This window comes from Malus sylvestris, chromosome 12, assembly GCF_916048215.2.
Source record: "Malus sylvestris chromosome 12, drMalSylv7.2, whole genome shotgun sequence".
In the NCBI taxonomy this organism is placed as follows: Eukaryota; Viridiplantae; Streptophyta; class Magnoliopsida; order Rosales; family Rosaceae; genus Malus; species Malus sylvestris.
The window spans coordinates 26,017,212-26,041,732 of NC_062271.1; the positions used below are offsets into that span (position 1 = coordinate 26,017,212).

Genomic DNA, 24,521 nt, shown 5'->3' on the forward strand with positions numbered 1-24,521 from the left:
AAGAACAAGACTTGGAAGTGCCCAAGGACTAGATGGTGGAATATAAAAGGAGAAAAACAAGTCATTTTCAAAGAGAAAGTAATCACTCAGTGTGTGTGGGATAAAGATGGGGAAGCTAGCCAAAGGTGGGATTCCATGGCTAGCTGTATCCGAAAAGTAGCAAAAGAGGTATTAGGAGAGTCCAAGGGCTTTGCTTCACACCAAAAGGAATCTTGGTGGTGGAATGAGGAGGTACAAACAAAGGTGAAGGTTGAGAAGGAATGTTGTAAAGCCTTATACAAGGATAAGACCGATGAAAATGGTGAAAGGTATAGAAGAACGAAGCAAGAGGCGAAGAAAGCCGTGAGAGAAGCTAAGTTAGCGGCTTATGACGATATATATAAGCGACTAGATACCAAAGAATGAGAGTTGGATATCTATAAACTAGCTAGAGCAAGGGAAAAGAAGACAAGGGACCTAAACCAAGTGAGGTGCATCAAGGATGAGGATGTAAAGGTTCTTGCTACAAAGAACGCGGTCAAAGACAGATGGAGAGGTTATTTTCATAATCTTTTCAATGAAGGACATGAAAGGAGTACTTCTTTAGGGGAGTTGAGTAACTCAGAAGAGTGTAGAAACTACTCCTTTTATCGTCGAATCAGGAAGGAAGAAGTGGTTGTAGCTTTGAAGAAGATGAAGCATAGAAAAGCAGTGGGCCCAGACGATATACCGATTGAAGTGTGGAAAGTTTTGGGAGAGACAGGTATAGCATGACTCACTGACCTTTTCAATAGGTTTTTGAAAACGAAGAAGATGCCAAACGAGTGGCGAAAGAGCACCTTGGTGCCTATTTACAAGAATAAAGGCGACGTACAAAATTGCATGAACTATAGGGGTATTAAGCTAATGAGTCATACAATGAAGCTTTGGGAGAGAGTCATTGAGCATAGATTGAGGCAAGAGACACGGGTTTCGGACAACGAATTCGGGTTCATGCCAGGGCGTTCAACCATGGAGGCAATCTATCTCTTACAAAGATTGATGGAAAGATATAGAGATGTGAAAAAGGATTTACACATGGTCTTTATAGATTTGGAAAAAACGTATGATAGGGTCCCAAGAGACATTCTTTGGAGGATTTTAGAGAAGAAATGAGTACGAGTAGCATATATCCAAGCTATAAAGGATATGTATGAAGGAGCAAAGACTGCCGTAAGAACTCATGAAGGACAAACCGAAAGCTTCCCCATAACTGTAGGATTACATCAAGGCTCATCCTTAAGTCCTTACCTTTTTGCGTTGGTAATGGATGAGTTAACAAGACATATTCAAGATGATATTCCTTGGTGTATGCTTTTCGCAGACAATATAGTGTTGATAGATGAAACTCAGGAAGGGGTAAATGCGAAGCTTAACCTTTGGAGAGAAGTGTTGGAATCTAAAGGTCTTCGTCTAAGCCGATCAAAGACAGAATATATGGAGTGCAAGTTCAGTGCAAATGGAGGCCAAAATGAGTTAGGGGTGAGGATCGGAGATTAGGAAATACCAAAGAGCGACCGTTTTCGCTACCTATGATCTATCTTGCAAAAGAACGGAGAATTAGATGGAGATCTCAACCATAGAATACAAGCTGGATGGATGAAGTGGAAGAGTGCATCCGGCGTGTTGTGTGATCGTTGTATGCCACTGAAGCTTAAGGGAAAATTCTATAGGACGGTAATAAGGCCGGCGATGCTGTATGGCACAGAATGTTGGGCAGTGAAGCATCAACACATACACAAAATGGGTGTAGCGGAGATGAGGATGCTTCGTTGGATGTGTGGGCACACGAGAAAGGATAAGATTAGGAATGAGGATATCCGAGGTAAAGTAGAAGTAGCCGAAATTGAAGGAAAGCTGAGAGAAAATCGGTTACGGTGGTTTGGACATGTGCAAAGAAGGCCTATTGACGCTCCGGTTAGAAGATGCAACTACGAGACAAAGGTTCAGGGCCGAAGGGGTAGAGGAAGACCTAAGAAAACTTTGGAAGAGACTCTAAGAAAAGACTTAAAGTACTTGGATCTAACGGAGGACATGACACAGGATCGAGCACAATGGTGTTCTAAGATTCATATAGCCGACCCCACTCAGTGACTTGGATTTTTTCAAGTCTCCAATCGAGAAGTTTTCCCCACTCGGGAAATTAAGGGAACACTACCTCAACCTACATGGTCCACTCACAAAGCTTCAACAAAAGAAAAATTCAAAGAACTTAGTGAAGAAGGCTTTGGTGTATTTAACACAATACGTTGAAATGAAACAAAGCTTATTTATTGATATCTCTAATAAGTTACAAATATGTACATATACATGAGTCAAAATAAACAAACAAGAGGGAGCCTTCACAAAGGTTGCTTAGGAGAAGCCTCAGCAGTCGGTAGAGCCCCAGAAAGAGAAGGCACCGGAGGGGGATCATTCGGAGCCTCAGTACTGGACAACGCCTTAGAAGGAGAAGGCATCGGAGGTTGATCATTTGGAGCTTCATTACGCGGTACAGCCCCAGAAGACGAAGGCAATAAATGCCTTTGGAACAAACCCACAAACCTCTGATGATCATGTAAAATCTGACCATCAGATTCCTTCATCTGGTCAAGCTTCCTCTTCATGTTTGTAGCATAGACATGTGCGAGCCGGTGCAACTGTTTATTCGCATGCTTGAGCCCTCTAATTTCCTGTTTGAGACTCATCACTTCAGCCGCCAATGATTCAACTTGGCGGGTTCGAGCAAATAGGCGTTGGGCCATATTAGACACAGAACCTGCACACTGAACACTGAGAGCCAGAGAATCCTTAACAGCCAACTCATCAGACCGTTTGGAAAGTAGTCTATTATCTTTGGGAGTGAGAAGGTTCCTGGCCACCACCGCAGCGGTCATTTCATTCTTCATCACGGAATCCCCAACGGTAAGAGGACCAGTAAGGGATAAAAAGGATGGGCGCCATATGTTGTCTGGAGAAGGCGTGGCTGCCTCTTCAACAAGGTTCAAGTCAAAACGACGGTCGGAGAGGCCAGACATTTTCAAAGGTGTGGAAGAGAGAAGAGGTCGGATAAATCAAGATCTTAGAAATGCAAGAAGGGAGCTTCTACTGGTGGAGATTCAAGTGTGCTTTGGAACTTAATACTAGCCTCTATAAAAATCTGCACTCGATGGAGCTTCAGAAATCGAAGAGGCGCCTGCTCAGAAATCGAAAAGGCGTTTGCTCTCTCAAAAGCTGGGCTGCTCAGAGACCACGAGGGCCGATCTCAGGAAACGAAGAGATGTTTGCTTTCTCAAAAGCTGGGCTGCTCAAAGACCACGAAGGTCGATCGCAGAAATCGAAGAGGCGCTTGCTTTCTCAAAAGTTGGGTTGCTCAGAGACCACGAGGGTCGATCTCAGAAATCGAAGAGGCACCTGCTTTTTCAGCCTTGTCAGAACCTGTCACATGCATACTCAACTTTGAGGAAATTACTGGCATTCTGTCGAAGATTTCTGGTGAAGTAGAAAGCACGTGATTGTTACTGTTCAATCATCCACTTTCCACACGCAACATCAGCTCATGGGTACCACAGATAACTTTGCCAAAAATCTCTGACAAAGTTTAGACACGTGAAGCTTGCAGCTCCCATTACATCGCTATGACCAAGAAAGATAAAAGAATAGCAAAGAAACAGCACTAACAAAGTTTAGACACATAAATTTTGAAGGTCTAGCTACCATATTATTACCCATAAGGGTAAAGGAACAGGACCACTGCTGGATAATTGGAAAGTCCCTGTGTGTCAACCTCTGTGCTCTGTGGCAAGGTAGACTAGCAAACAGGCATAACCTTTACTCACATTCGAGAAAACACTCTCAACAAGATTGCTTACTTCAAGATCGAAGAGGCACCGCCCTCCGAATCTCGAGAGCCAGGCTCCCAACATGATTACTTTCTCAAAAAACGACGAGACACCGCTCTCCTAATCTCGAGAGCCAGACTCCTAGCAGGATTGCTTTCTCAAACATCGAAGAGGCACCGTTCTCCGAATCTCGAGAGACAGATCCCCGACAGGATTGCTTGTTCGAAAACCGAAGAGACACCGCTTTCTCAACTTCGAGAGCCCCTTAGATAAAGCTTGTTTGTAATCCTCACACCACTTTCTCAACTTCGAGAGCCAGATCTTCTTGGATAAAGCTTGTCTGTAATTTTCACACGTAACATCAGCTTTCCAGATACCACAGACCACTTTTTCAAAGTGCTCTGATAGAGTTAAAACACGTGAAGCTGGCAGCTCCCACTACCGTGCTATGACCAAGCAGGGTAAAGGAATAGCATTACTCCTTGTTGTTAGGGAGACTCATATATATGTCGACCTCCATCCTCAACGGACAGGCAGACCTGCAAAAATGCTCAACCCTTCCTCATATTTGACAGGGCACTCCCAACGAAGCCTCTCGAAATACTCAGCTTTCTTTCCCCTCGAGAATACCTCTGCAAACAAGCTACACTAGAGCAAGAATATCTCATATCATCAGGGTTAAAAGCAAGAGTATCCCATATCATGCTTTTTCCCTATCTTTTTCTTTGGCCTTGTTCTTACCTGCAAGACAATGAGAAAGAGAGCAATCAGTCAGCACTTGGAATCAAGCTTCCAGTCCGGAATTGACTGCCTGGAACCCCTTACCTGATTACTTACCTGGCATTGCTCTCGAGTACTCATCGTCAACATCTTATGCTTCTCGAGAAGATACCACATCTGCCTGAGGAACAAATAGGGCAAGTGAGAAGGATACAAGGAAGCATGTGGAGACAAGCGCAACAGAACACGTGCCGATACATCCACTACTTGGTCAACAGCAAAAGTATCCCATATCAGCAGGGTCGAACGTACTCTAGATTTGATGGACTTGTTTTGACCCTTAAATTCTTCAGTCGGCCTTATACTCTGGCGGAAACCAGAAAACTCTCTAGCCCAGTTCAAGAATAAGCCTGTGGAAAGTTACTTCTTCAAAAGCAAAAGTATCTCATATCACCTTTTCTTCTGTTCTTCTCTTTATCCTTCATGCTGCCTGCAAGATAAGGAGAAGGATAACAATCAGCCAGAACTCGAAATCAAACTTCTGATCTGGGACTGATTGCTTAGAGCTCTGATTGCTTACCTTGTCTATCACCTCTTTCAGCAGATCCCCTAGCTTGGCGACTTGGGAAACTCTTACTACATGGTTTGTATCGCGCTTGACCAAGCCTGAAACTACAAGTAAGCGTCAAGTGAAATTGATACATTACCTTGTGCATCTCCACCAGTTAAAGATACCACCCCTGGAGGGAGGAATAATACTTCCAAAGAAGATGCCACATCTACCTATGAGACAGATAAGGCAAGTGAAGACGATACCACACTTCGGTACTTAAAAGTTTCGTGATTACGAGATCATTCTCCCATAATATTTCCTAATGTCATTTGTACTAAATCATTCACTTGTACTCACTAAAGGAGAGCTTGAACCTATGTATTGTGTAAACCCTTCACAATTAATGAGAACTCCTTTACTCCATGGACGTAGCCAATCTGGGTGAACCACGTACATCTTGTGTTTGTTTCCTGTCCTTATCCATTTACATACTTATCCACACTAATGACCGGAGCAATCTAGCGAAGATCACAAACTTAATATTTAAGATGATATTCTTTGGTGTATGTTTTTCGCAAACGATATAGTGTTGATAGATGAAACGCAGGAAGGGGTAAATGCGAAGCTTAACCTTTGGAGAGAAGTGTTGGAATCTAAAGGTCTTCGCCTAAGCCGATCAAAGACAGAATATATGAAGTGCAAGTTCAGTGCAAACGGAGGCCAAAATGAGTTAGGGGTGAGGATCGGAGATTAGGAAATACCAAAGAGCGACCGTTTTCGCTACCTAGGATCTATCTTGCAAAAGAACGGAGAATTTGATGGAGATCTCACCCATAGAATACAAGCTGGATGGATGAAGTGGAAGAGTGCATCTGGCGTGTTGTGTGACCGTCGTTGGATGTGTGGGCACACGAGAAAGGATAAGATTAGGAATGAGGATATTCGAGGTAAAGTAGGAGTAGCCGAAATTGAAGGAAAGAGGAGAGAAAATCGGTTACGGTGGTTTGGACATGTGTAAAGAAGGCCTACTGACGCTCCGGTTCGAAGATGTGGCTACGGGACAGAGGTTCAGGGCCGAAGGGGTAGAGGAAGACCTAGGAAAACTTTGGAAGAGACCCTAAGAAAAGATTTAGAGTACTTGGATCTAACGGAGGACATGACACAAAACTGAGCGCAATGGCGTTCTAGGATTCATATAGCCGACCCCACTTAGTGGGAAAAGGCTTTGTTGTTGTTGTTGTTGTATTTTTATGGAAAGACTTTCCCTTATAAGCAAGTAATAAGTACGGGTCTAAAACTAGTCACTGTTATTTTCCCCTCCATACGAGTAAAAATCATTCCCTTTTCCAGTATTACGAGGAATACCAAGTGTAAGATATATTCTGAAATCACAACAATAAAACTTTATTACTTTGGTTGTAATTAAGGCTGCATTATCACATGAATATCAAATAACTTCAATATCATTACCCCGATAGTTAAGTGACTAAGGGACAATTTGAGATTGTTGTGCATTTTAAAAAAACCGCTTCAGCTATGCTTTATGAATAATCATATGTGAAGTAAAACAGATAAGCGTTTGGTTAACTGTATTTGAAACATGTTGTGAGTTTGAAAAGCAGTGTGAAAGCGCTTGGTAAATTTTAATGAAAAAATGATATAATTGTATATAATGACAAAATGGACATGGTAGTAGGAGTGGGGGAACGACAGCAGTGGCGTGATAATGGTGGTAATGGTGGTGATGGTTGTAATGGTGCTGATGGTAGCAGCAATGGTGGAGGTATGGTGGTGGTGCTAATAGTAGGATGTAATGGTTTGGGTGCAGAGGTAACATTGGAGGTAGAGCAGTTTGTAGCACCAGTGGTGGCGGCGATGATGGTGGCAATGATGGTGGTGATAATGGTGGTGGAGACGGTTGTGATTGTGGTGACAATGGTGGTTGTGGTTACAGTGGAAGAGGTTGTGTTTGTGGTCCCAGTAGTGGAGGTGATAACACCATAGTGGTCGCTTATTCTCTAAGAGATAAAATGTGTGTGGAAGACTAAACATGTCATTTTCAAAAAATTAATGAAGTTATTACAATAATTGAAAATATTCATTAAAGACTCAACTTAGCTTTTTATTAAAGCAGCTTCTAAAAACAACCTACATGATGCTTTTAAAAGCTGTTATCTGGAGGCCATAGCTTTTAAAATAGGAAACTTTAACTAAAAGCTCTCGGTTCTGTTCACTTTAATGAAAAACCATATTTTTACACTAAAAAGTCAATCTTGGTACTTTTCACTTTACTTTTTATTTTGTCCTTATCATTAAAACTCAAAGTTTTCAAACCATTTTCATTAGTTCTCATTTTAAAATAAGCATAATATTTTACTTTTACCAAACCTTTTTTTTATTGCTTAACTTTAAAATGTAACCGTTTTTGATGAAAAAAAAAAAACAATACAAAGTAAAGCAATAACATCCGTTAGAATTTTGCCCGTTAGATAATTTGAATTCTATAATCAATAAAAAAAAAATTGAATTGAGCTCTTGTAAAAACGTAGATTCGAACTCTTTGGATAGTAAATCTACCATCTAATGTAATTTCAGTGGGATAATCCACCACTTCCGATATTTTGCCTTTGTGAAATTTCTCGAATGATGTTGAGCCAAAAATAAATTAGTAAAATAAAACAAAATAGAAAGAAAGTCAGACCAACAAGGCAACAACAATTGAGCTGCAACCCTCGCCGTCTGATCAAATCAGAAACGCACGTGGCGGAATCACGTTGCCCAAAAACAAATCCTCGAAGTCAATGCCCTCTCCTCGTTGTAACTCGCAAGCTGGTAGAAAGTAAGCGAAATTTACAGAGAGAGAGAGAGAGGGAGAGAGAGAATTGTAGACCGTAGAGAGAGAGAGAGAAAGGGAGAAGTACACACGCAGAAAGAGAATGAGAAAGATTGGATAATCTTTCCATGGATTTTTGAGATCTAGAGGAAGAAGGAGAAAGAGCTCCAGCTTGTTCGACATATCGATTTCCAATCGAAGATTTTTCACAGTCAAACTTAGCAGCCGAAGAACACGGAGGGGAGGGAGAGAAAGAAGTCAGCCGAAGAAAAAGTCCCGAGCTTTCCAGAGAATATGTTCGAACAGAGAAATCTCCAAAAACCCAATTCAGAAAACGCCACGATTCTCCAATCCCCTGTGGGTTTCCGGGAAAGTTTCCAACTTGGTCCTTCAAATTGAGCTCCAGAACCCGAACAGGCAACTGGGTTTTGGGTTTCGGATTTCGGGTCGGGTTTTATCATCCGTGATCAGAGGAAGAGTGAGAGGGGTTTGGGGCAGTAGTGTGATGAGAAATGGGAGAAAATGCAGGAGCTTTGCACACAGCTGTGAACTCCGTACAGGCATTAGGAAGAGGCTTCGACGTGAACTTCGATACAAGGTTGCTCTACTGTAAGGGAGCGGCGGGTACGAGGATTCTGGAGCTTGACGAGGAGCACACCAGGGATCTCCGCCTCTATGATGATATTGTTGTGCCGGGTGTTTCCAGGGACATCAGGCATTCGCAGGAGGCTGGCGGCCGGCAGAGCTCTGGAGTCTGCAGTTTTGATGAGGTAATGCTTATGATTTCGTTGTCTCGAATTGTTGTTTGATTGTGCACTTAGGTTGTTGTGTTTGCTTTGAGAGTTTTGGTGGATGTTGCAAGAGTTGGTGAATTGGGTTTAGGTTGCAATTTTGCAAACATTTTACTATGATGTGATTGTAGGGAAAGTGGATAAGTGTTTAAGTTATGAGATTGATGTTCATTGAGAAATATGTTGCAAATTTGCGTAAGAAATGATGGGTAGTTGCAGAAGATTAAAAGGAACTTCATAGGTGGTTTTATTTTTAAATTATCGATCGGATTAATGTGAAGGCATGGAAAATGTTCAGCTCCTTACGGCTCCGACTCCATGTTTTGTGTTCTGCCACGGTTAATGTGCGATAACAATGCTAATAAAATTATTTCCCCAATAGGTACTAATGCACTAGCTGCATTGTTTTAATCCTTTTTAATAATGTACTGGACTAGAAAATAAACGGGCAATTGAACGCCTGTAGGTACTTGTTTGAGCGAGTTTAGTAACCAAACTAGGGTCAAATTTAGTTTTTAATTATGTGCGCTCAAGAACATTTATATATCTGTTGCATTTTTTAAGAGGCTGTCGCTACCTTTTAACTATGTGTGTGTGCGCGCGCGTGCGTGATAGAGAGGCATAAAGTTATTTAACATGATCCTTATTGCAAATGGTTGCAGATGGTTGAGTATTTCAATCAAAAGTCTAACGCATCTGGCGACTTTCCTCTTGGGAGTTTCAACTTTGCATTTAGCTTCACTGGTTCAAAGCATATTGATGCTGCAGCCACGAAGACCCTTTCTGTGGATGGATTTTATATTCCACTTGCTAAGGTCAAGCTTTTTAAATCACCAATAGTGTTGCAAGAAAATGTGAAACAGGCTGTCCCGAGGAGTTGGGATCCAGCATCTTTGGCTAGGTATGAATATGTATAGCCTTAGTAGAAACTTGTGATGAAATAGTTTCAAATGTTCCTTATTTAAGATTGGTTACTTTTTCTTGACAGCTTCATTGAAAATTTTGGAACTCATGTCATAACATCGGTAACAATTGGTGGAAAAGATGTAATTTATGTTAAACAACACCAATCATCTACTTTGTCAACCATGGAGATCAAAAACTATGTCCAGGATATTGCAACTCAGAGGTTCTCAGACACAAAAAGCAATAGAAGTTCATGTCAAATGAAATCCAATGATAAGGCTAGTTCCGCTTTGTTTCTTTTCCTTTTTATTATTTTGTAGCCTCTGTCTTTACTTGAAATTTAGGTTTTGACTGAGTATCATTATATATATTTCAGGGCAGTGATCCTGGTTTATTCAACAGTCAAGGGATATATCCTCAACCCACTACGGCACCATATCTTGCTGGGAAAGAAGTATGTAACGTAATGATAATTTGTATCCAATATCTCTGTTGCACTTGATGGTTTATTATAAGAAATAAGTTTAAAAAAGTATAAAGTTGCTTCTTTCTCTGAACCTCCATTTTCCTTGAATGTAATCTTATTTACCATTTCTTAAATACATAAGAAGTATAGAGTAAGCTCTCACCAGCCCTTGATTTTGGCATACCTTTGAACATTTACTTGCATTTTTACCCGAGTTCTATTACTTCTTCTATATGTTATTTCTCATTACTGTCAATTATTGTTGATGCAGGATGTCACGGTCATTTTTAGAAGAAGAGGAGGAGACGATCTGGAACAAAACCACACCCGATGGGCAAGAACTGTCCGGTCCTCTCCAGACGTAATCGAGATGACATTTTTTCCCATAACAGCCCTACTTGAAGAGATACCTGGAAAAGAGCACCTTACTCGAGCTATTGGTCTTTACCTTGAATGTATAACAACTGAACTCATCATAGATGGGTTAGAGTTTTCTTTTTCCTGTAATGTGCTCTATCATTAGCAGTAAGGTAAGCCTACTAAACGGTTTTGAAATCCTTCTTGCAGATAAGCCTCCAATTGAAGAGCTGAGATATTTCCTAGAGTTTCAAATTTCCCGAATATGGGCTCCTATGCCCGACAGAAATATTGGACACCAAAGAAAGGAACCTGTTTGCCCATCCTTGCAATTCAGCATAATGGGGCAAAAGCTTTATGTCAGCCAAGAACAGGTAGCAATGAATCTCTCTTCGCTGAGCTCTTCCATCCTTTGGGAGGCTTGTACTCGTCTTTGGACAGAATGAGACAAAAATTTGCTCAATTTTCTCGTTGGGTGGGGCCTGAATTGCATGAGATCTAACGGAAGACCTTATTAAGTGCATCCTGCTTCCTTAGCGTTGGAGTGGGTTCCAATGGCTAAGTGGTAAAACTAAAACATTAAGCAGTCTAATTGACATGACAAAAACATTAATGCTTATCGTTTAACTCCTCAATTCATCATGTACAGCGCACTGGTGGGACATCATGTCCTTGAGATGTCTAATAGCCATTTTTTTATTTTTTGTGATCTCTCATTCTGAGTTCGATTCATGGTTTAATCCTCCTAGGCTGTTTATGTAATCTCCATTAACAAGGTTTTGTGATCTGCAGGTTACTGTTGGACGGAAGCCAGTGACAGGCATACGGTTATGTCTAGAAGGAAGCAAGCAGAATCGACTTTGTATTCATCTTCAGCACTTAGTATCTCTACCAAATATCCTTCGGCCATATTGGGGCAGCGATGTCGCAATTGGTGCACCCAAGTGGCAAGGACCTGAAGAGCAAGACAGCCGATGGTTCGAACCATTAAAATGGAAAAACTTCTCTCATGTGAGCACTGCACCAATTGAGAACCCTGAAGCCTTCACAGGGGACCACTCTGGTGTCTACATGGTCACTGGAGCACAGCTCGGAGTGTGGGATTTTGGATCGAGAAATGTCTTGTACATGAAGCTATTATATTCCAGGCTGCCAGGCTGCACCATCCGAAGATCCGTGTGGGATTATACACCAAATGAAAAGTCGAAGAAAGCAACATCCACTGGCGACTCAAGTTCAGGTTCAAGAGAACATGTCGCTGGCAACAAGTTGGCGAAGTTTGTAGACATGTCTGAGATGAGCAAGGGGCCGCGAGACCATCCTGGTCACTGGTTGGTTACGGGTGGAAAGCTTGGCGTGGAGAGAGGGAAAATTGTTTTAAGAATGAAATATTCGTTACTAAGTTATTGAGTCGTTTATACATTTTGCAAGATTGATGTGCAGTGGTGGTTTTTTGTTAGATGAGAGGCGGTGTCTTTTGATGGACAGAGAGAGAGAGTGGGACGAAGATTTGTGTCTTTTGGGTGGTCTTAGAGTGAATGGATGCTGCCTCTTGATGTGTTTATAAGTAAAAGGTTTGATATGTTAAGTTAATTTGATGAAAGAAACCTTGTTGTAGAGCAATTATATACCTCATTTTCTAGGATCAAATTCAATTTAATTGTTCCTCTGGGAGGAGAGTTGTTCTCTTTCATATATTTAGCAAAGCTTAACAAAAATAAAGGAAAGCATACGCAAATGAATCTGGTTACCAAGGTTTTACTAAAATTGAAACTTGAGGAAATTTGAAATGTCAATAAAGGAGCACTAAGTTCTGGTTCATATACAGTTTATTGTTAGTTTTGTATTCCTCTTGTTTATGTTAAACGTTTGTAATCGGTTCTATTTGTGTTTACTTTCTAAATATGTAGTTCAGCGTCGGGTTTCCTCCAATTTTGTTGTTCACTAATAGTTTATAACCGATTTTATTTGTATTTTCTGTTGTGTGTATTTACCAAAAAATAATAATAAATGAGACAAAACATAAACTTGGTGGTATACTTAGCTCGATGTACAAAAATTGCATTTACATCATTGATGTGACATTATAATCTTATTTTACAAAAATCAAAGATACAAACTGCAAGGCAGTTTTATGGATATATAACGGCTCATTTTGGTAGTGTTTAAAATAACTGAAAGTATTTTTGGTGAAATTGATTTTATGTTTCAGAAGTATCAGACATGTGATTCTTGCAGAAAGCACTTAAAATGCTTTTTCAGGATCTACTTGTATTTTTACTAAAAATTCATTTCAAAAACATTTTCATCAAAAACACTTTAGTTATTTTAGAAGTGTTTTCAAATGATCCATAAGTCTATAAACAATTCGCTGCTTCCACAAATGATCTAAAACTGGCCACCTTCAATGGTCTGTCCAAACTGCCGGCGGGCACTACATTGTAGCTGGTGACTCTGCCTGCGTCCGTCACTAGTGGTGACTCTGAAGGAGAGCCTCTGGCGTTTGAGGTAGGAGTTGCTCCGCCAGTTTCCACCCCTGTTTCTTGACATGGGCAGCCACCCTGTTCTAGAACCCTTGGTAGACATTGTACGGACATCCCCTGCACCCCCAACATTTGTGATCAACACCAAGTTGAAGATTGAGTGGCCATTTATGGTGAACCTTTTGCCTTCGTCACACATGGAACACTAAACAAGAAATTACAACCAAGTAAATAATCAATAGAACTGTTTTATATTATATTGTCAGACAGTTAATCTAACCGTTGATTTAACGATTTTATTTTGTTTATTTGTGTTTTCATGTTCACAACTTAACAATATAACATGTGTGGAGCCAAAAATATTCACAGGGCGACACGTGGATTTTTGGACAAAAATGACAAAAATACCCTTGCAGTACAACGAGGTTCCTACGCGCAAGCAGCGGGCAACCCTCTTTCAACCAAGACAGAAGTGCCCAAAATAGGTAACAATTCAAAGTCCATCTCATCAAATCCTTTCTACAAGGTAATTCCCAAACACATTCCTTTTAAATTATGTTAATTGGCTAATTAATGGGTTTATTGCCTAATTAACCCATTAATTGTCAATTAAACCATCCATTATATCCAAATAACTACAAAATACATCCAATTCAACCCTAAAACACCACATGGCCGGCTATCCCCATTTCAAAACCTAATCCATCACTTTTTTCTACCTTTTTCACCATTTCTTCCTTTTTATTACCCAATAAATTCAAAAACCACCAAAACATTCATCTTATGTTTAATAGCCAAATAAATTGGCTAATTAAACCTAAATTAAACCTAAAAACCCTAGCCACCTCCTATCCCTATAAATATACTCCCATTCTCACCAAAAAGCTAATTCCAACACTTTGGCAAAAATCCCAAAATTCTCTAAACACTCTTTCTCTCTAAATTCTAACTTTGGCATCGGAGGTTCTTCGGCCAAAGCCCCCCCATTCATCGTAGGCGCGTGAGGCTCTTGGCCTTAACCTAAGGTGTTAATTGTTTTGTAGGTGCAAAATCGTCCAAGATCGAGGAGGAAGAAATTTGCATCCACAACATGCATGTATTTAGCAAATTGGTACTATTTTTTTAGGGATATTTTGAATGCGGTCCCTAATCCTTAACATTCTTTGATTTAAACCTTAATAGTATTCAAAGTTTGATCAATGTCCCTTGACTTTGTACACCTTATTATATTACTATTAATATTTATATTTTTATAGTTTTGACATTAATTGTTTGATATTTTATGAGATTTATAATCCTATAAATTTTAAATCCCTCATTATAATACTATTAGAAACGGTTACAATAAAAAAATTCAAATATTTTGATTGAATAAATGGATAAAAACTATGTAAAAATAAGAAATAATAAATGGCAAAAGAATGTATCCATAGTGTTAAAAAAATGAATACATTTCACATATAACAAAGTGATACATTAATAAAGAAGAATGGGTACATTAGAAATAAATTAGGGTACATATAAAAGATTAAAAATTATGAATACAAATGAAGTTTTAAAAATATAGGTGCTAAAAGAAATTAATACATGGGTACAAAATAAAACCAAAAAGAAAATACTACAAATTAAAAAAAAAATGTTGCAAATTAAAAGTGGGTACAAACTAAAAATATAAATATATGATACAAAGTTTAGGCATAAAACATAAATATACCATATGTAATTTTTTTATCATTGATTAAATATACAATGTCACGTGATGGTATACACATGGGTACAAACACAAATAAAACTTTAAAAAATGAAAAGAAAATTGGTACAAATTAAAAAATATTTGTAAATTAAAAATAGGTACAAACTAAAAATAAAAATATATGATAAAAAATTTAGGCATAAATATAAATATACTAATTGTAACATTTTTAACATTAAAGGAATATATTTAAAAATAAAAATATTTTATTATTCAAATAATTAATGATGTTATTAATACCCAAGGACCTTGATCAAAAATTGAAAATAAATAGGATTTTAATCAATGGAGTAATAAAAAAAAAAGATTTTATGTTAGAAACGTTACCTTCTAAAGAGTACAGCCACAATTCCGCCACGATATTTAGCGATATGCAAGAAAGCAGTCTTGGGCAAATCGAAGTGTTGAAGAGGAGGGCTGTGGCATGCCCGTGGTAATTTGCTCTGCTTTAGTTGTTTTGTTTTGTTTTTGTATTTTTGGTTTTTCTTAAGGATTGCATATGAAATGCACAAGTACATTATTTCATTTGTACAACAAAAGTAAGTTAAATTCGGTAAGTTTCGTAGAAAGATAATGTTAGGAAGATTAAATTTTTCAAATCAAATGATGTGGTGGTTAATGATTGGATAATTACTTAAACATTGATTAATGTGCTTAAGCGTTGATTAATGGTGACACATCATTTGGTTTGCAAATTTGATTTAAAATTTTGGTCTCTCTAACATTAGTCTTCATAGAATTATAGGAAACTGAACTCATCATGTGTGATTGCGAAAGTACATGTATTTTTCACACTTTTGCTTTCCTTCCTTCCCCTCATCTCACACTTTTTATTTTTTCTCTCTCTGTAAATAATTAAAATAAGATATTGATGTGAGTTAACCATGACTGTTCAAATAAGTGAGCCAAAAAACTAGAACCACCCACTATCGCTGGCCCTAGCCTTTGGCTATGGGGTCGGTGGCAGCCCCCTTTTTTCTTTGTTTTTTCTTCTTTTCTTCCCTGTTTCTTTTGCTATGTTTCCCACTGAGCTTTTGTCTCAGTTTTACCTTCTCTAATCGTCTGCCTCTTTTCCCTTCCCCATCGCACTCTTCTTTCCTCCCCATCTTTTGCAACCCATAATTAGGAGTTAGATCTTGGAGTTTTGAACTCCATCTTGACTCAAGACCCTTCATCCACAGCCCACTGCCGAACCGGCTTAACAAAAAAATTGGGTGAAATGTGGAACAATTCATGTCTGAACAAGTGTGTCCTGCACACCCCCTTTGCCCTCCCCGTTCTCCTATTACATTTGGTGACTTTTTATGCAGGTGTGGCTGTGGATATTGTGTTTCTTGGTGGATTGATGGATCTCAACACTCTCAGAGCTAGCTTTTGGTTTGGGTGCTTTTTTCTATTTCGGGAGTGAATTCCCTTCACGGAGGGCGCAACGGCAGTGGTGAAGGAGTGTGTTTGCTGCTCTTGTTTAGGGTTTCTTTTTGTTTGTTGTTTACTATTGCCTACGGGCCTAAGTGTACATGGGCCTCCCGCCTTGTCTTGGCTTGTCTTGACTTAGAATGTTGCTCTCTATTTACTTGGGTCTGTCCATTTTTTTTTTGTTTTGCTTTGTTTGTGTTGGGTTTTGTGTTTGGTTTAGACTTGGGTCCATTTATCACAATTTGTAATTCTCTCTTTCATTAATGAAGTCTCATTTGTCTTAAAAAAAATCCCTAGTTCCTCCACATTATTGTTGTAAAATAGTGGGTATGTTTGCCCACATGTATATAGTAACTCTTTCACAAGTTTAATAGTGTCATTTGTTTGTTTCCTATGAGGTTGCTCTATAAATAGAGCACTACATTTGATCAAATCAGACTTGGAAGAGAAAAACATCTAATAGCCATAATATACATTACTTCCTCTGCAACCACTTGTGTTGGTATAATATTTTGCAATTGCTTCGCTCATGTCCCGAGTAAAGGTTATATATTTAAATTTTGCCTATTTATAACACGTTATCAGCACGACTCTTTAATCATTTCTCATTTCCCTTCACCGAAAGAAAAAAAATGTTTCCTCTAAGGTTTTTACTGTTCTTCTTCTTCCTCTGCCTCAATTGCTGGATATACCCTCACGAAGAACTGTTTGCACCATGTTTACTTCTAGTTCTCAACCTAACAGTTACTTATATCTTTGATTTTTTGTTTGGTGTAAATCTTGACTACTAACCTAGTGTTTATTTATGCAATCCAAGATGGTGCAGTATCATTGCCTATCTTGGACTGCAGATCTAATTTTATTGCAAATTTTAAGTGGAGCGGTATAATCGCCCACCTTATCTTGCATATTTAAATTTACCTGCTATTTAATTTTATCGCAATTTTAGGTGGTGTGGAATAATCACCCACTCTGCTCTGCATATTTAAATTTTATCACAATTTTAGGTGGTGCAGTATAATCGTCCACCTTGCTTTACATATTTAAATTTTATCGCAATTTTAGGTGGTGCGGTATAATCGTCCACCTTGCTCTACATATTTAAATTTTCTTGTTGTTTAAAGTAGTGCGGAATAATCGCCCATCCTATACTTGTTTCGATGAGAATGGTGCGGTACAATTGCCCTTCTCATTAATCATGTAAATCTCGAGCCTGAAGTTTCGAGTACTTAACATTTTGGCCTGAAGATCAAAAATTTGTAAGAACTAGAAGTTCTAACAATATATTCCTACAGAACACATATTATTGCAAGTTCTTACCCACCTCATTTTTTTCCAGAAAAGAAAATGGTAAACTTGGCAAAGCTTGATTTTGCTGCCCTGGACATTAATGGGAAGAATTACCTTACCTGGGTACTGGATACCAAGATCCATCTGGAAGTAATGAATCTTGGTGATACCATCAGGGAAGAGAGCAGCTCATCCTTTCAAGATCAGGTGAAGGCCATGATTTTTATTCGTCGCCATCTTGATGAGGCACTAAAAAGCGAGTACTTAACGGTTGAAGATCTGTTAGCCCTCTGGAAGGCTTTGAGAAACAGATACAATCACCAGACAACGGTGATTATTCCAAGAGCTCGCTATGACTGGACTCACCTAAGGATCCAGGATTTCAATTCAGTGGCTAAGTACAATTCGGCGTTGTTCAGAATTACCTCTCAGATGAAGCTCTGTGGGGATACTATTACTGAGGAGATGTTATTGGAATAGACTTTCAGCACATTTAATGCCTCTAACATGCTCTTGCAGTAGTAGTATAGAGCGCGAGGCTTCACTGAATACAACCAGCTGATATATGTGCTCCTGGTAGCTAAACAGAACAATGAGCTACTGATGAAAAACCATAATTCCCGACCTACTGGATCAGCACCGTTCCCAGAAGTGAATGCTGCTTCCCTTGAAAGGAATACCATATCCTCTTGTGGCAATAATTACAAATGAGGACGTGGCCACAAGCGAGGCCGGTGGAACGGGAAAGGCAAGAACCATGGTGTCCAATTTCACAACTAGGTTCCAAGGCATAATCCAGGTCCGAGCTTTAAAAATGCAAATCCCCAGAAAGGAAAAGCTCATATGAACACTCCTAGAAATCCTGAAGGAGTTTGCCATATGTGTGATGGCAACGGACATTGGGCGCGTACTTGTCGCACCCCAAAGCATCTGGTGGAACTGTATCAAGCCTCCTTCAAGGAGAAGGGTGTTGAGATCAATTTCTTCGACCAAACTCAACCAATAGAAACCCCTGATCCAGTGACCAATTTATAAGGACAGTTAAACACAACCCACCTGGATGCTATATACTTTATTAATGAAAGAGGGAATGAAGTTTATGGGTCCGATTAAATTATTTATGTTTAATATACTCTTGTTATTTGTACTTGTGGTTTAATGCTTGCATTTTCAATTCAATAAAAGTAGTATTCCAGTATGAATAAACTGCTTTTTCTTTACTCAGAGAACATGGATAAAAATTATGGTTATTCTCAAAACAAGAGTAATGGCGGAGACTTTTGTCTTGTAGACAACGCAACCTCGCATTCAATACTTCGAGATCGAAAGTATTTCTCGAATTTGGTACTTGCAAAAGTAAAGGTAACAACAATATCAGGGCAATCAGATGTAATTTAAGGCTCAGGAAAAGCCCAGATTATGTTACCAAATAGAACAATATTGTCCATAAAGAATGCGTTATATGCTACTCGATCCATTCAAAATTTGTTGAGTTTTAAAGACATACGTCTAAATGGATACCACATTGAAACGAAAAGTGTAGAAAATGTGGAATATTTATGCATTACCTCCAATGATACCCAGAAGCGTATATTGGAGAAGTTGCATGGTTTATCGAGTGGATTGTATTATACATACATAAAGACAGTTGAGGCATATACTGTCATGAACCAGAAGTTCATTGATTCAAAGGTTTACATGCTTTGGCATGATCGTCTAGGTCATCCAGGATCTACCATGATGCGTATAATCATTACTAACTCTAATGGACATCCATTATTGAGCAGACACATTGATGTCTCAAATGATAACCCTTGCAAGGCTTGTTCCCAATGGAAGTTGGTAATTAGACCATCATAACTAAAGGTTGATGATGAATCCCCATCATTTTTACAAAGAATTCAAGGAGATATTTGTGGACCTATTCAACCACCTTGTGGACCATTTCGATAATTTATGGTTTTGGTTGATGCATCTACCCGATGGTCATATGTTTGCCTATTGTCTACTTGAAATGTAGCTTTTGCGAGACTTCTTGCTCAGATAATTAAGTTGCAAGCACAATTCCCAGATCATCCCATTAAGTCCATTCGACTTGATAACGCGGGTGAATTTATGTCTCAAACCTTTGATGATTACTGCATGGCACTGGGCATTGATGTTGAACATCCTGTTCCTCGTGTCCATACCCAAAATGTTTTAGCAGAGGAATTTATCAAGCGGCTTCAATTAATAGCCCGCACTCTGCTCATGAAAATGAAATTGCCAGTCTCTGCATAGGGACATGCCATCTTACATGCAGCATCATTGGTTCGACCGAGACCTATAGCCAACCACCAATACTCATCAATACAACTCGTGTTTGGACATCAGCCAAATATTTCACATTTACGAGTTTTTGGTTGTGCTGTTTATGTGCCTATTGCACCGCCACAACGAACTAAAATGGGACTTCAGCGCAGACTGAGAATTTATGTGGGTTTTGATTCACCATCTATCATTAGATATTTGAAACCTTTGATTGGTGAAATGTTTACAACTCGTTTTTCTGATTGTCATTTTGATGAGACAGTTTTCCCGTTATTAGGGGGAGAAAAGGCTGTTCCTAAAGAACGGCAAAAGCTGACATGGGTTGTTCCCACCTTATCTCATTTTGATCCACGAAACATTCAATGTGAAAATGAAGTGAAAATGATCGTTCATCTTCAAGGTATTGCTAATCAAATGCCAGATGCATTTAATGATGCTTTGAAAGTGACAAAGTCACATATACCAGCTGCAAACGCACCTGCAAGAATTGATGTCCCTGTTGGACAAAATAAAGTGGCAGCGAATGATTAATCCAATGCACGCCTGAAGCGTGGTAGACACTCAGGTTCAAAAGATTCAGCCCCTCGAAAGAGAAAGATGAGGGCACAGTTGAACCCAAATGAAATCATTCTAGAAAAGAAATTGAATAATAAATCCACAATTCATGATTCTGTACTTCTAGAAAAAGAAAATGTCCTTGATGGGACACCTGTCCCTGAAGAGACAGAAGTACATGAAAGCAAAGAAATATCAATAAATTATGCATGTACTAATGAATTGTGGGATCGAAATGAAATAATCATCGACGACATGTTTGCATTTGCAATAGCCACTGAAATTATATTAAGTAATGATATTGAGCCCCGCTCTATTGATGAATGCAGACAGAGACAAGATTGGCCTCAGTGGAAAGATGCAATCCAGGTAGAATTAAATTCCTTAGAAAGAAGAAGTGTTTTTGGACCAGTAGTCCAAACCCTGCCTGGTGTGAACCCCGTAGGTTACAAATGGGTATTCACAAGGAAACGCAACGAGAAAAACTAGATTGCAAGATATAAAGCACAACTCGTTGCACAAGGTTTTTCACAAAGACTTGGAATTGATTATGAAGAGACATACGCTCCTGTAATGGACGCAATTACGTTTCGTTACTTAATAAGTTTAAATAGAGCACTACATTTGATCAAATTAGACTTGGAAGAGAAAAACATCTAATAGCCATAATATACACTTCCTCTGCAACAGCTTATGTTGGTATAATATTTTGCAATTGCTTCGCTCCTATCCCGAGTAAATGTTATCTCTCTAAATTTTGCCTATTTATAACAATTATCTATATATAAAGCCAACACAAAAGGTGAACATGAACAATTTTTTTGGTGTCACCAAGTTTCAACAAAAATATTCAGACAAAAATGCCTCTAAGACAAAAAACTTCAAAGACATCCTAAAATAATGCATCAAATAAAGCAGGGGTATTTTTATCATTTTAACAATTTTTTTTTTAATAGTTAATTTTTTGTGTTGTTTTTTTTTAATTAGTTGTGACAACTCGTCCCTAATTTTAAGTTTTAAATTAGTGATTTTATGAAAATGCCCCTTGAGGCAAAGATTTTGACTTTCGTTGACCATCGGTTAGAGAGATGTAAGACTCATTCTTTTAGCGTATTTGTGTAGTACTCGACGATATGAATGCGTGGGCACAAATGGATTTGAATTTGGAGCAAAAATGGGGATATCACAGAATTCGAAAGGTAAGGGTATTATGGTAAGTTCACAAATGGAGATATTTCTCTACTTTGGACCACTACATGACTGACACATGGCACCCCATTTTTGGTTCCCTATTTCTTTTCCCTCCCGTGTTCCTCTCCCCATGTATCCCTCCATGTCTCCTTTATTTTCCCCTCACTCTCTCATCTTTCCTCCCTTACCTCTGTCAGCTCCCTCTCTCTGCAAGTTCAACCAACATCAACCATCACCCACTGCCTTCTTCGGTAAGCTTCACCATACCACTCTTTATCTCGGACACTATTCTTCACTCTTAGGCTCTCCCTATCGAGCTCTCTTGCTGCACTCACTTCACAGAGGTAGCGACTTAACCAGCGTGACCACCATTACCATTTCATGGTGGAAAAATGGTACAGCCACCATGGCTCTTGCGGCGGACCACCATCACTACCCTCATGTGCCATTTTTCACCGCAACTTCCCACCGTACATAACCAAGGTGATTTTGGAGCCCCCCCAACTTCGAATATTTATTATTTTGATCCCTTGGTGATATTTCTAATCTTAAATAGGATGTTTGTGGGTGATTTAATGCAGATCGCAGCTTGGGGAAGGATTTTCCCCATATTTGTGGAAGGAATGAACCGTGGCCTTTGAGCCACTTTCAGATCATTTTTTCGGCCGACTCCGACCATGTTTTGACCTCATGATGGTACGATACTATTCTCCTCATTAAGAGCTTCAAATACATAGGTAGAGCACTAAAAATGGTTAGGTAGCGAGCTAGAAATTAGCGGTGAAATTTGGGACGAAATTTCCCAGAATATGAAAAACTTGGACCCGTGGCCATTTGGCCACTTTCAGACCATTTTCCCAGCAAACTCTGGCCACTATTCGACTTCAAATAGGTACAAACATGTTCCCCACATTTGTAGCTTCTAGTTGGCTTTTGAATCATAGAATTTGGTTGAGAATCGAGCTCGTAATAAGCTCTAAAAGTTGAGGGAAAAATCTGCAAAAAAATCATGGTGCCGGCACGTGCGGCGGCGTTGAGAAGAACCCGAGATCCCTCCTTAGGTTCCTCGACGTGCCGGACCCGAATTCGTCCTTCGTTTTCTGAAATTTGATCATTTTAAAATAGTAATAGTCGTACTTTGTATGAAAAATGCGTTTATACGTTAATACATTAACGTTAAATGTTTCGTTTCTAGGCAAAACGCATTGCAAGGACTCTCGATGCCGCGAGGCGGGTTCAACTCGAAGTCATGTTCAGTGAGTGGGCATTTTGTTTCCATATATATATATATTGTATAGTTTCCACAAATGCTTTTAAATTGGTTTATGCATTTTATGCCATAATTTACTTAATTTAAAAAATATTGTTGTGGTTGAGTTTTTTATTGTCATGGCATTTCATATGCATTTTTAGCTACTCATGAATATTGTATTGTTATGAAATGGTACGAGATGCGCATGTAAGTTTAGGTAAGCTCGTTATGTTGATTGGGATTATTGCATCATTATGACATGCTTATATTCATATAGTTCGCTCATCATTGCTGCACCCCGGCTTTAGTGCTCCCGTCCCGGGCTAGGGCTAGCCTTCACGTGATTGTTCACCTTCCGCACCACATGCTGGCCTTGGATCCAAGTTAGGTGCTAGCCTGTCGTACATGTCGCATTAGGCGACTTCGACTCGTAGGTGACTATCGCATAGCGCTAGCCTTCACGTGATTGTAGCACTAGAGCGTATATTATTACACCCAGCCCTATCGTACAGGTCACATTAGGTGACTCCGACTCGTGTGCTAACATAGATTGATGAGCAATAGGTGCAGTCATACAGGTCCTATTAGGTGACTCCGACTTGTGTGCTAATATAGATTATTGAGCACATGATTATATTCATATTGCTGTTGAAATATTCTGCTGTGGCATATTTCTAGATTTATTGTTGGCATGTATTTGATTTCATACTTATATGTAGTATGATTTTCGGGAAACTATACTTGTTTTACAGCGAGGGGTTAGTATGTTCAAAAAACAAATCGATTTTATAAACCTTTATTTTTGTGCCCACTCACTCTTCTGTTTTTCGTCCCTCCAGATTCTAATAGCAGAGCTTTTGTGTCGACGATGAATAATAGAAAATCTTGGTGCAAACGAATACTTTCGATGATATAATTCTCACCCTATTTTACTATACTCATATTCTAACATCCCGTGTGAAATGAGTTCATTCCTACTCACCAGTGGACTCTTATATTTAGACACTTTTAGGTTTAAATTAATTTACATTTTTCACATCACTACACTTTATGGCTTCGTCACCTTCCAGGTGTCGGCTAGAATAGCTCGATTTGGAATCCTAGTGGACGTTCTAGGTTGAGATGTGTCATTAGTACCTTACAATAGACTAGCAATAATGTGATTTAATTTCTCTATTTTTAAACACGTTCAAAACATCTTAAGAGGTGTGTAATGTCGGTTATAAAAAAAGTCTTTCGCATGTTGATAATAATGTGATTAAATTAGTTGTCAAATGATTGTTTTTTTTTTTTACTAATGATATTATCTACACTAAGGGGAGGAAGATGAGCTTAGCGTTACAGTAGGTTAGCAATAATGTAATTCAATCAGTTGTTCATTCAATTTTATTTTCTCTATTTTTAAACACGTTCAAAATATCTTAAGAAACGTATAATGTCGGTTATGAAAAAAGGTTATTCGCACGCGGATAATAATATGATTAAATTAGTTGTCAAATGAATTTTTTTTTTTAACAAATGATATTATCCACACTAAGGGGAAGGTGGTGAGTTTAGCCTCACAATGAGCTAGCAATAATGTGATTCAATTAATTGTTCATTAAATATTATTTTCTCTATTCTTATTGTAAATTCTTTAGAGACCGATTTTATTATGTGAATTCAGCTGTTTGAATTAGTTTATGAGGGGTTTCTTCTAGCATGATCTAAAATAATGCATCAAATAAGGTAGGGGTATTTTAGTTATTTTAATATTTTTTTTAATAGTTAATTTTTTGTTCTGTTTTTTTTAGTATATCACAATAG

General features: G+C 38.8%; 2 protein-coding genes and 1 long non-coding RNA gene across 3 annotated transcripts; 2 read left to right on the plus strand and 1 right to left on the minus strand.

The window, feature by feature from the left end:
• Window positions 1-7,953: 7,953 nt before the first annotated feature.
• On the plus strand, window positions 7,954-12,158 carry LOC126593881 (MACPF domain-containing protein CAD1-like). The gene is made up of 7 exons (XM_050260047.1): window positions 7,954-8,715; window positions 9,399-9,637; window positions 9,725-9,920; window positions 10,019-10,096; window positions 10,380-10,563; window positions 10,676-10,839; window positions 11,258-12,158. Exons 1-7 carry the CDS (start codon window positions 8,458-8,460, stop codon window positions 11,873-11,875), a joined length of 1,737 nt encoding a protein of 578 aa, XP_050116004.1. The 5' UTR covers window positions 7,954-8,457; the 3' UTR covers window positions 11,876-12,158.
• A 695-nt stretch (window positions 12,159-12,853) lies between these two features.
• Window positions 12,854-15,807, minus strand: LOC126592302 (expansin-A4-like). The gene is made up of 2 exons (XM_050258006.1): window positions 15,751-15,807; window positions 12,854-13,153 (listed from the first exon to the last, which is right to left on the minus strand). The coding sequence occupies exons 1-2, from the start codon at window positions 15,805-15,807 to the stop codon at window positions 12,854-12,856; spliced, it is 357 nt and encodes a 118-aa protein (XP_050113963.1).
• A 944-nt stretch (window positions 15,808-16,751) lies between these two features.
• LOC126591774 (uncharacterized) lies at window positions 16,752-17,595 on the plus strand. The gene is made up of 3 exons (XR_007612503.1): window positions 16,752-17,124; window positions 17,183-17,376; window positions 17,457-17,595. It is a non-coding gene; the product is annotated as an uncharacterized LOC126591774 (long non-coding RNA).
• Window positions 17,596-24,521: the final 6,926 nt, after the last annotated feature.

What these genes read in the sequence shown, in the direction of transcription:
- LOC126593881 (XM_050260047.1), top strand. Translation starts at nt 8,458, where the DNA reads ATGGGAGAAAATGCAGGAGCTTTGCACACAGCTGTGAACTCCGTACAG. An exon ending in GAGTCTGCAGTTTTGATGAG is followed by an intron (nt 8,716 to 9,398) that starts GTAATGCTTATG and finishes AAATGGTTGCAG; the next exon opens with ATGGTTGAGTATTTCAATCA. An exon ending in AAATGAAATCCAATGATAAG is followed by an intron (nt 9,921 to 10,018) that starts GCTAGTTCCGCT and finishes TATATATTTCAG; the next exon opens with GGCAGTGATCCTGGTTTATT.
- LOC126592302 (XM_050258006.1), bottom strand. Translation starts at nt 15,807, where the DNA reads ATGGGGAGGAAAGAAGAGTGCGATGGGGAAGGGAAAAGAGGCAGACGA. An exon ending in GAGGCAGACGATTAGAGAAG is followed by an intron (nt 13,154 to 15,750) that starts GTAAAACTGAGA and finishes TTTCTTGTTTAG; the next exon opens with TGTTCCATGTGTGACGAAGG.